The 12,488-nt window shown below is 46.0% G+C and overlaps 1 protein-coding gene across 1 annotated transcript in view; it reads left to right on the forward strand.

Moving 5' to 3' along the window:
- Nucleotides 1-4: 4 nt before the first annotated feature.
- PI4K2B (phosphatidylinositol 4-kinase type 2 beta) overlaps nt 5-12,488 on the forward strand; it is a gene marked incomplete at its 5' end in the record, with an annotated part of 43,355 nt that continues 30,871 nt past the window's right edge. The window contains 2 exons of the mRNA XM_019552575.1: nt 5-152; nt 3,506-3,654. Of these exons, the coding sequence (XP_019408120.1) occupies nt 5-152; nt 3,506-3,654 (297 nt within the window). The remainder of the gene's footprint in view (nt 153-3,505; nt 3,655-12,488) is intronic.

Raw genomic sequence — 12,488 nt, forward strand, 5'->3', positions numbered from 1 at the left:
CGGGGCCGTGCGGCTGCGGGACGGCGGTGGCGAGGAGGAGGACACGGGCCCCGAAGGAGAAGGCGAGGAGGAGCCGCTGCTGGGCGCGTCCGCCGCCGGCCGTAGCCGGGGCGCCGGGGCCGCCTGGGACAGGGACACGCGCTGCCCCGCAGGTACCGCCCCTGCCTCGGCCCGGGCAGCTGCTTGGGGCTTCGCCCCTCTCGGAGCCTGTCCCCGTCCCAGGTGTCTGTGTGGACCTGCTAGGGGGCTCGCGGGCAGGCCTTCCCCCTGCTCTTCTCAGCCCCTCTGGACGCTTGGCTGGTCCTGGCTTCTTTCACTTGGGGCCCCAGCAAGGTGCAGCAGCTAAAAAAGCCTTTTAGTTGCTGCCCCTCCTCTGTACCTGGCTGCTCCAGTTGGTCATGAGTGACCTGCTCAGGACCCCACCCAAGGTAGTTATGCCAGGACAGTGGCAAGATTAATTGTGGTTATGTGGGGAGCAGTGGTGGGTTAATTGCCACCCCTGTGACAATGCTGCCACCTCTCTTTCCCATCACTAAATTGCAAGCCATGTGGGGAGCCCCACAGACTGAATGACTTGGCTCTGTTGCTCAGGTTTGCCCTGCAGACCCATCACTGAATGAAGGTATTCTTCTCCAACGCGTCACACTTGATACTTGCTGACCCTCTGATTCCCTATAAATGGTCAATACATCTGCAACATGTACTGTTCTGTATGTTTCTATAACTCCTGTCATGAGCGTCTGAAGAACGTGGTTCAGTAAGCAACGTGATGAGCCTTTGTCCTGGGTCTCTTTCCTATCTTCCCAAATGGGAAATTTGAATTTGTATGGTTTTATTGGTTTTTTCTTTAAGATGTTTGTCCTGCTCAATTTTTATGTTAGAAAGCAGGTTTAAAAAGTTCAGAAACTGAACTTAGAATGGAAGACAATGAAGTTTGTGATGGTTGCTCATTCCGTAATCTAGAGGCAACCAACCCCTCAATGCCTACACAGACCAACGTTATCCTTATGGCTTTATCCAAATCTTTATCCTTCATCCCTAAGTCCGTATCACCATATGCTGTAAGGCAGGGCTAGGAACCCTACGTAGTCTGGGCTGCAGTCTTGGGAACCACACGTAGCACAGGCTGCAGACCTGGATGTCGCTTGCTGCATTGGAATCGCTCTCCAGCTTGCCCTGCTGCACGTGCAGCGGCACTCTTCTTGCTTCCTGGCTTTGGGCGCTGATCACATGTTTTGGGGGAAGCCGGGCTCCTTCCTCCTATGTGCAGAATGAGCAACCTGGCCCCCTTGCTGTGCATGGAGCTTGGGCACCCCAGCCCCCTCTTACTGCACTGTTCCACCCCCAGTAGCAGGGAAGGGAGCCCAAAGAACCTGGCATGGCAGGAGCAACAGTGGCAGGTGGAGAGTAGGGTGGGAATGGCAACTGAACAGGAGCCCTGCCTTAAGAATAAGTGCTGAGGCCTTGAATCTGCTGTGTACAACTATGTAGTACACTTCCTTCCCCATCCCCCCATTCCTCATGATCACACATTGAGCACAACATATGATCATACATAGCTCTGATTTCATTGCACAGTGTATAACAGGCAAATTCATAGTGCTCAGCTGTGTGATGTGGTGTTTATCCTGGGGGAAGGATGAGCTCAGAAAAAGGGTGAGAACTACTGAAAGGTCTCATTTCCTGTAGAAAATTGAATTCGTGTTTTTTTTTTTTTCATAAAGCAGTTCAGTAATCTGTAACAGGCTTGGATGTAGTCCTGTGGATAGCTGATGTCAAGCAAAAATACTGTCATGATACTTTTTGTTCATCTCAGTTATGTTTTAAAGATATTTAAAACAAAGTTATATCCAAAGTATGATGAGGATCAGGGTACTACAACAGATGCTCTCGGAACACCCAGCGGACACTACTAGTTGGTGGTCCCTGGAGAACAGGCTGCTATTGATCCTGCCTTTTTGTTACTTCTTGATCAGTTTGCATTAGAAGACATAGATGTATTGTTTCTCTCACTTTTTAGTATCTTAAAAACCCCTAAAAACTGCTGAACCACCTAGAGGATGTTTCCTCATTAGTGGAAATGGAGGTGGGCTGTGAAATCATGAGAAGTTTTTGAGTAAAAGCTTGTTTGCACTTGGAGTTATTCAGAGACAGTTTTTCTCAATGCATCGATGCATTGAGAATTACTATTACAAAAAGGCTGCTTTTCTACAACTTTAGGTAACCACGCTTAAACTGAAACAAGGCACGCTTTAATCTGGAATAGGTGTCCACATATGGTGGTGTTTGAGATTAACCTCTTCTCCACATACGGTGGTGTTTGAGATTAACCTCTTCTAAACAACTTCTTATGCAGACAAGCCCAAATTTCTTTGCTAAATGGCTACAACCTTTTCTACACAAATAAAGTTAGTGATTTTATCTTGAATACAAAAATGTGGAAAGTTTGTCAAATACTTACGATTTGCGAGTATGTAAACAGCAATAAAATTAAAATCATGGCATTTTTTTGTGGTGCAACTTTGTACAAATATGAACAAGTTCTGTGGCCTAGCTTTTCCTACAAAATTTCTTTTGGCAGAACTCCAGTTCTGTTGTCAGTTTTGTGCATTCACACTTTCAGGCAACAGAAACCCCCTTTATGCCAACAGAACTATTTTACCCTTGCTGAGTGGAGTAAGGCTTCTACACTTAGTTCTGACAATATAGCTATTGAGTAGAACTGCATAAACTGTCAGAAGTGTGTGCAGGTGGATGTTGGTTGGTATTAGTGGCTGTTGCTAGAAGTCCTGTTAACAGAGGCAGGTAAATCTAGTCATAGCTTGTGTTAAGTAATATGCAAAGAATTTTCATGATTAGTCCATTTGAATGCTTTAAAGCTTGAATATTAACTGGAAATAATTAGGCCATTGAAGTGAGCTGTCAATTGTCTGCCTAATAAGTGATTGGTGAGGAGCATTATAGCATCTGAAATTGTGGAAGAGCTTACCAAGAATATTAAGCAAACCTGTTAAATAGGAAGTATCCTGAATAATTTTCAGTGCTTTTAAAAAATGCTTTACTTTCCACTACCTTTATGTCCATCTTTAGTCAGGTAGACAACTAGATTCATAGACATGATCAATAAAAGCTTTAGGCTTTTAGTTAACTTACGTTCTTACAGATCTGTTTTTGAAGCATATATGGCTCGGGTTTTATTCTTAATATATTTCCCTGTATGTACAAGTCCTGAGCAAAGTAAACATTTTTATGATGGGCTCATATGGATTGACAGAAACTTGACTTGGCATTTCACTTTTTTTAGACACTTTCTTGAAACCAGTAAGAAAACTCCCACTGATGGAAATGGGGGTGTTGCCCACTGGCATCAAAAGGTATCACCTTTTGATCTCCAAAGAGTATTAGTGCCTTCTTCCTGCTTAACTTTTACTAGTTTTATTTTATATTTATTGTTAATGATCATTTAAATGGTTCTGTGGTACTTAGGATAATTTTTATTTTTCAGGAAGTACTGCAGAGATGAATTCATTTCTGGATGATCCAGAATTTGCTGAAATTATTTTAAGAGCAGAACAAGCTATAGAGTGTGCAGTTTTTCCGGAAAGAATCTCCCAAGGATCCAGTGGAAGTTACTTTGTGAAGGATCCAAAGGGGGTGAGTATATTATTCCCAAATCAGACAGATAATAATCAATTTACTTTATTTGGAGAAGAGGAGCAATATGAAACTACCAAAACAACAGTTTATTTAAACAGCATGATGTTTAGTTTTATTTTGGTAATTTATGAACACTTCTGTGGGAATTGCTTTGATCAACTGTTTTGTCTCCTTGCTATGCCTAACAAGATATGGTCAACTGAAGAGCAGTCTTCTTTTAGAGCAGGGGTGGGCAATTATTTGAGCCTAAGGGCCACATGAGAGGTTTTAGTGAGCTCTTGCAGGCTGGGTCAGTGTTCTCTACCCTGCCTGCCCCTCCCCGCTTTCCCCCAAATACAACTTGCCAAAATTCCTTGTGGGGCTTTGGGTGGGCAGGGAGCAGTGTTCCAGAGCAGGATGGGCAGGATCTTCTCTCTGCACACCCTGCCCTGTGTGGAGGTCAGGACAGGAGAGCTCACCCAGGCTGTGGCTGGCCTCTTTGGGGCTCCGTGTGGGGCCACGCCTTGCCTAAGGCAGGCCACAATGTATTCCTGCCCATGCCTGGCAGCCCTGGCCTGGGCCCTGGTCAGTGCAACTTCTGATGGGGCTGTTCCAGTGCAGCTGCAGCCAACCAGGTGCTGCCCTGCTCCCCTCACCTCCAGCAGGAGCTGCCAGGCTGAAGCGTTCCCCCTGCTGCCCAGAGTAGTGCAGCAGGGACAAGAGTGGGAAGAAGAGTCACTGCTGGAGGTGAGGGGAACAGAGCAGCACTTGGCCCGCTGTAGCCTCAGCCTTTCCTGAAGTTGTGTGCTGACAGAGGGCTGGGACTGCAGAAGTGTAGTGGAGGCTGTCCCAGTGGGACTTGGCCTATGTAGAGTGTGCAGGAGTAGCTATGGGCCGGATCCAGTCAGTTGGTGGGCTGTATTTTGGCCACTTCTGCTTTTAGAGTAATATTTATTCATTTTCTTTGGCTTACACCAAATAAAATATATAAGGATTAATAGCATGCCCATTTTGTTAGAAAGGAAATAACAAATCCTTGCCCAAAATTTATTTTTTAAGTAACATTAGAATAACAGACACTCGGTGGGATAGCTCTTGTGACTGGAGCACTGTCATGGATGGGTGCAAACTGTTCAGGAAGGACAGACAAGGAAGAAGAGCAGGAGTTGCATTTCATGTGTGGAGAGAGAGAAGAAGAAAAAAAAGAAAAGCTATATGACTACTCAGAGCTCCAGTATAAAACTGGAGATAGACCTGTTGAAAGTCTCTGGATTCAGGCTAGGAGGGAGAGCAACAAGGGTGATGTTGTAGTGGAGGTCTGCTATAGACCATCAGACCAGGAAGAAGTGGTGGATGAAGCTTTCTTCAGGGAGCAAGTGGAAGTTTCAAAATCACATGCCCTAGTTCTCATGGGGAGTGTCAGTCATCCTAGCATCTGCTAGGAGGTCAGTGCAGCAGAGCACAGGGAATCCAGGAAGTTTTTGGAGAGTGTTGGGGACAAGTTCCTGGTGTGGCCAACTAGGGGCTGTGCTCTTTTTGACCTGTCGCTCACAAACGGGGAAGAATTGGTGGGGAATGTAGTATAGTGGTTGGCAACTTGGGCAGCAGTGACCACAAAATGATTGAGTTTAGGATCCTGAGGAAAGGAAAGATGGAGAGTAAGGACCTTGGCCTTCAGGAAAGCAGATTTTGACTCACTCAAGGAGCTCATGGGGAGGATCCCCTGGAAAGCCAAACTGAGGAGAGGAGTCTAGGAGAGCTGGCTGTACTTTAAAGAAGCCTTAGTGAGAGTGTAGGAACAAACCATCCCGATCTACAGGAAGCCTAGCAAGTATAGCAGAAGACCAGCTTGGCTTAGCAGGGAACTCTTCAGTAAACAAAATCGCAAAAAGGAAGCTTATGAGACGTGAAAACTGGGAAAAATAAATAGAGCATTGCTCGGGCATGCAGGAATGAAGTCAGGAAGGCCAAAGTGAAATTGGAGTTGCAGCTAGCAAGGGATGTGAAGGGGAGCAAGAAGGGTTTCTATGACTATGTTGGTAGCAAGAGGAGGATCAAGGAAAGTGTGGATTCTTTACTGTATGAAGGTGGGGAATGTAGTGACCAATGATGCAGAAAAGGATGAAGTGCTCAATGACTTTGCCTCAGTCTTTACAGGAAAGGTCAGCTCCCAGACTACTGCACCAGGCAGTGTAGTGTGGGGAGGTGGTGAGCAGCTGACAGTCAGGAAAGAACAGGTTATTGACTTTAGAAAAGCTGGACATACACAAGTCCATGGGATGCACCTGAGGGTGCAGAGGTGAGTGAGGTGCTTAGTTGGCCGATGTGATTGCAGAGCCATAGGGTCATCATTTTTGAAACTCATGGTGATCAGGATAGGTCCTGGATGACTGGAAAAGGGCAAGCATAGTGCCCATATTTAAGAAAGGGAAAAAGGAGGTTCCAGGGAACTACAGACCGGTCAGCCTTACCTCAGTCCCTGGAAAAATCATGGAACAGATCCCCAAAGAATCCATTTCTGAGCACTTGGAGAAGAAGATGATTAGGAACAGTCAACATAGATTCACCAAGGGCAAGTCATGCCTAACTAACCTCATTGCCTTCTATGATGAGGTGACTGGCTCTGTGGATGTGGGGAGACCAGTGGATGTGATGTACATTGATTTTTTTGCAAGGCTTTTGATATGGTCTCCCAACAACTTTCTCACAGGCAAGCTAAGGAAGTATGGGCTGAATAAATGGACTGTAAGGTGGACAGAAAACTGGCTGGAGCATCGGGTTCAGGGTAGTAATTGATACTGGTTGCCAGCTAGACATCAAGCCATTAAGTGGAGTACCCCAGGGGTTGGTTCTGGGGCTGGTTTTGTTCAATGTCTTAATCAACAACCTGGAAGATGGCACAGAGTGCATCCTCAGCAAGTTTGCAGATGACACCAAGCTGGGGGAGTAGTAGATGCACTGGAGGGTCGGGCTAGGATTCAGAGTGACCTAGACAAATTGGAGGATTGGGCCAAAAGAAATGTCATGAGGTTCAACAAGGGCAAGTGCAAAGTCCTGCACTTAGGACAGAACAATCCCATGCACCAGTACAGTCAGCTGGGGGCTGACTGGCTTGGCAACAGTTCTGCAGAAAAGGGCCAGGGGATTATGACAGGCAATAAGATGAATAGATGAGCCAGCAGTGTGCCCTTGTTGCCGAAAAGGCTAACGATGTACTGGGCTGCATTGGTAGGAGTGTTGGCAGTGGATTCATGGAAGTGATTATTCCCCTCTATTCAGCACCGGTGAGGCCACATCTGGAGTACCGTGTTCAATTTTGCACCCCCCCCCCCCCCAAAGGATGTGGACAAATTGGAGAGGGTCCAACAAAAGTGATGAAGGGGCTGGAGGATGTGATTTCTAAGGAAAGACCGAGGAAACTGGGCTTACTTCTAGAGAAGAGGAGACTGAGATGGGGATTTAATAGTAGCCTTCAACTACCTGAAGCAGGGTTTGAAAGAGGATGGAGCCTAGACTGTTCTCATTGGTGGCAGGTGACAGAACAAGGGACAATGATCTCAAGTTGTAGCAAGGTAAGTTTAGGCTAGATATTAGGAAGAACTAGGAGGGTAGTAAAACACTGGAACAGGTTACCCAGAGAGTTTGTGGAATCTTCATCCTTGGAGGTTTTTAAGACCCGGATAAACAAAGCTTTAGTTGGGATGATCTAGTTGGGCGTGGTTCTGCTTTGACCATTGAGTTAGACTATATGACCTCCTGGGGTCCCTTCCAACCTTAGTTTTCTGAGATTCTACACAACTATAGTATTGGGAGGGACTGCAGGGGTCATCTAGTCCAATTCTGTGTACAAATTAAAAATTGGCTGTTGTTAAGCCATCCCATGCACATGCTTATTCAGTTTCTTCTTAAAAACTACAATGAAGAAGATTTGCACCTTTCCTGAGCAGCTGGTTCTCACAGTAAGGAAGTTTATTCTGAGAATTAATCTAAATATGTTTTGCTGGAGTTTAAACTCTTTGCTTTGCATCCTGTGCAGCCAGAGATAAGTTGTTTTTCCTGTTTTACATGTTAGCACTTAATATATTTGAAAACTTTCATTATGCTCCTGTCTTAATCTCCCTTCTTCCAAACTAAATATACCTCCTGGCTATAGCACTGCACTTTGTCTACCTTACCTTGTACAGCATGTGTATCTGAATTCCCCCTCCCAGTTTTATTCTTTTTCATATGCAGAGTCCAGAACTACTGGGAGGAGTTGTGGAATCTCCATCCCTGGAAACTTGCAAGAGCTGGTTAGACAGACACTTAACTGGGATGATTTGGATGGGTGACACTTGGGATGGTTTAGCCAGGGATGATCCTACCTTGATCAGGGACTGAATTAGATGACTTTGAGGTCCCTTCCAGCCCTACTTTCCTATTATCCTCTGACTAGGGGTATACTTAATTCATGCTTGTGACTTCTTTTTTTTTTTTTTCTACGGTCCCTGAAAAGCTGGAGCCCCGTTGTTTGGGGGTGAGGGGGAGAGTGGCAAAGGCTTTGGAGAGAAGAAAGAGGATTTGCAAACAAGCTGCCAGCAGCCTTAATGCAGGGAGGAGGGGAGGGAGAAAGCAATTGTCCTTTCCTGGAGGGCTTTAAGTGAGCAGTGAGGGTGAACATTAGATGTTTACTTTCTTTGCAGTTCAAGTAATCATCTGGCAGCTAGAAGCTGGTGTTACTTACATGCTTCCTGGTCTGGCTGCTGCCCCTTTCTTAGCACCTGGTTTGTTCCCACATGCTTCACTAGGGGTTTATGAACTCTGGATGACCTGACTGCTCTTTAAAAGTGGTTCTGGTGTTCTAGTGGCCCTGTAAATACCTTGTAAATGTATTGTTAATAGATGCCAAGTTTACCATTGTTCTGTGTAAATATGCTTTACAGTGCGTTTTAAGTCTCCTGGTTTACTTTTAAATCACTGTTGTTTTGTGCTTTGTGTTTCCTAAATATTTTGCTGGTTCTATGTGTTCTTGTGTCCCTGTATCCCTATCATAGAAGTAGGCAGAGATTTTTCAAAAATCTGGTTTTTGTAGCCCTGCAATCTGTTTCTTGCAGGTTAGAGCTTTAATTGAGCAATTAGCCTGAACAATAGGAGGTAATTACTTGAATTGAAAAGAGAGTTAACATGGGGTTGAGCCTGTATTAATTACATGTTAATTACATGTTTCCCCATCTCAGCCTGTCTCTCTCTCAGCAAAGGGTGGGTTTTCCTTCCCAGGAGAGGGTGGGGGAAGCCATAAAAAATCACCATTGCTTTGAAGGGGCAATGAAAAAAGCAGGTGGCCCTGTGAATTGAGTACATCCATACCTATGATAGCATGCACATGTATGCAGTGTATTCTCATGTAGCATAGCTCCCAAGTAAGATATTCATTTTTTTTCTTCTCAACATTTGGCCTTCCAAGACCAGATATTTCCAGAGCCGTGGCTGACTGTAACATGGGTCGGCAGTGTGGGGAAGCAGTCAGATAGGCCAACCGTACCTTGTCAGGCATCCACAGATGCATCTCGAGCAGGTCCAAAGAGGTGATCCTCCCCCTCTATGCGGCACTGGTCAGGCCGCGGCTGGAGTACCGCATCAAGTTCTGGGCCCCATGCTTCAAGAGGGATATGGACAACATGGAGAGGGTCCAGAGGAAGGCCACTCATGATCAGGGGGCGGCAGGGCAGGCCCTATGAGGAGAGGGTATGGGATCTGAACCTGTTCAGCCCCCGCAAGAGAAGGCTGAGGGAGGGGATCTAGTGGCGTGTTACAAACTAGTCAGGGGGGATCAGCAGGCATTGGGGAAGTCCCTGTTTCCCTGAGCACTACCAGGAGTGACCAGGAATAATGGTCACAAGCTGGTAGAGGGTGGATTTAGGCTAGATATCAGGAGGCACACTACTTCACGGTCAGGGCAGCTAGGATCTGGAACCAACTTCCAAGAGAAGTGGTGCTGGCTCCTACCTGGGGGTCTTTAAGAGGAGGTTAGATTAACACCTTGCTGGGGTCGTTTGACCCCAGTAATCTTTCCTGCCACGGCAGGGCATCGGACTAAATGATCTACTCAGGTCCCTTCTGACCCTAGAAACTATAGAATAAGTCCTTTTGGAACTGTACTGTCCAGGAAGTGTATTCCAGGAGATGACCTGGGTGTGTCAACAGGAGCTTCCTAGAATGATGGGACAGCAACAAGGCTGGGTCCAGATCCTTGTAAAGGCAGTAGCAAAACTGTTACTTCTTTCCTGTAACTAGTTCTTTGTATAAGTTCCTGCAAATCAGGTGTGGCCAACCTGGGGCATTGGTACCACAAGTGGCACATGTAGCCTCTGTGTGGCCTCTCCAGATCAGGGAGGGGACTGGCAGCACAGTAGCAGGTAAGACAGGGAGCAGAAAGCAAAGCAGCAGATAGGGCAGGGAGTAGCAGGGAAAGGAAGAGCAGGCAAGAAGCACAGGGCTTGGAGCAGAAAATAGAACAGAAGATCAGGTAGGGGTAGGATTGGAGTAACACTTTCCAGCTTAAGAAATGCACTGTGATTTTTGGAGGGTTGTTTGTGGTGGGGGGGAAGGTGGGCAGAATATGTTATTTTAAATTATCCAACTTGGCCTACTCAACTTTCTGATGAAGAAGTCTTTCTTTTTCAATGTCTTTTCAAATAAGTTACTGTTCTAGTTCTAGTATTCTGAGTTTTGTGGGAAAGGCAAAGAGCAGTAATAACCACTACCAAAAACCCTTGAACCAAAATCAAAAGCCCTAGAATCCGTCTTAAGCAAGTACAGAAATCCAAAGAATTTTGGAAGGTTTCAGAGTATTTACTGGGCTTCCTATGACCACTAGGTTCTCAGCCAGAGCTAGCTTTAGGAATTTGTTAATCCCAAAAATCCCTGATTGCATTGCATTGCCAAATACTTTACAGTGTGGCTACAGTGTTGGGCTTTCAGTATACCTTCCAACATTGCTACATCCCAAGAAATATAGTTTGTATGTGTTCATGTGGGGATTGGCATTAAAAAGCCATTTAATTAATAACTGCTATATTACACAATGTTAAAACTGATGCAGATTTCTTTGAGCTATGTGCTTTCAGTGAGATTTATTTTTGTATTGTTGAACGTGGTAGATCAATTGAGCATGAAGCTATGTTGACGGATCTATCCTAAATCCAGATTTACCAGGACTTCAGATTAGTGAGAATATAATTCATAGATTGTAGAGTTGGACGGGACCACAAAGGATCATCGTGTCCAACCCCCTGCCCCTGGCAGGAAAGAGGACTGAGATCAGATGACCCCAGCTGGGTGACTGTCTAGCCTCCTCTTGAAGACCTCCGAGTTAGGTGATAGTACCACCTCTCTTGGAAGCCCATTCTAGATTCTGGCCACCCTTACTGTAAAAAATTTCTTCCTAATGTCTAACCTGAATCTACTCTCCGCTAGTTTGCACCCATTATTCCTACTTACTCCTAGGGATGCTTTGGTAAATACCACATCTCCAATTCCTTGTTGTCCTCCCTTGATAAACTTTCAGGTGGCTACAAGGTTTCCCCTCAGATGTCTCTTGTGAAGGCTGAAGAGATCCAGATCCCTCAACCTTCCCTCGTAGGGTCTTTCATGGAGTCTACTAATCATGTGAGTGGCCCTCCTCTGAACCCTTCCCAGATTCTCTATGTCCCTCTTGAAGTGCGGTACCCAAAACTGAACACAGTACTCCAACTGCGACCTGACCAATACCACGTAGAGGGGGAGCATCGCTTCTCTCTATCTGTTGGTCATGCATCTGCTAATGCATGACAAGGTGCGATTGGCTTTGTTACTCTGCTGGCTCGTGTTCATCTTGGAGTTAGCTATGACTCCAAGATCCCTCTCAGTTGCTGAGGTGGAGTACCTTACGTTTATCTTTGTTGAATTGTATCCTATTTCATTCTGCCCATTGATCCAGCCTGTCCAGATCAGCCTGTATCTGCTCCCTGCCCTCTGGTGTTTTAACTTTGCCCCATAACTTGGTATCATCTGCGAACTTGGAGAGGGTGCTCTCCACATCCTTGTGCAAATCATTGATGAAGATATTGAATAACACCGGTCCAAGGACCAAAGCCTGCGGGACCCCACTCCCCACCTCCTTCCAGGCTGAGAATGACCTGTCCACTACCGCCATCTGGATGCAGTCCCTAAGCCAGCTGGCCACCCACATGACTGTGTAAGCATCCACTCCACAGCCTGCCAGCTTCCCTATTAGAATAGGATGCGAACCTGTGTCAGAGGCCTTCTTAAAATCCAGGTAGATGACATCAGCCTCAGCTCCTGTATCAAGGCAGTGTGTGACCTGGTCATATAAGCCTATAAAGTTCATCAGACAGGTTCTACATGTGATGAACCCATGCTGGTTTCCTTTCAGTATAATTTCCCCTGCTGGGCCTTCACAAATGTGCTCTTTGATTTTTTTCCAGTATTTTCCCAAGGCTAGAATACTGAGTGGCCTAAAGTTACCTGGCTCATCCCTTCTCCCCTTCTTAAAAATGGGCACCACATTGGCTCTTTTCCAGTCCTTAGATCTGCCCGGAGCACCATGAGTACTCAAACAGCTGTGCTGGTGGCTCAGCTATGACACTGGCCAATTCCTTCAGCACCCGTGGATGGAAGTCATCTGGGCTGGCTGACTTGTACCCATCCAGCCCTTCCAAGTGCTCCTTTAAGTAAGTCAGCACTAACCTTTGGTGGTCTGGTGCCTTTTGGACATCTATCTGTGTTTCATAGATTTCATAGACATTAGGGCTGGAAGGGACCTCGGGAGATCATCGAGTCCAGCCCCCTGCCCAAAGGGCAGGAAGTCAGCT

The sequence above is a fragment of the Crocodylus porosus genome, unplaced genomic scaffold (assembly GCF_001723895.1).
Source record: "Crocodylus porosus isolate Cpor-Errol unplaced genomic scaffold, CroPor_comp1, whole genome shotgun sequence".
NCBI lineage: Eukaryota > Metazoa > Chordata > Crocodylia > Crocodylidae > Crocodylus > Crocodylus porosus.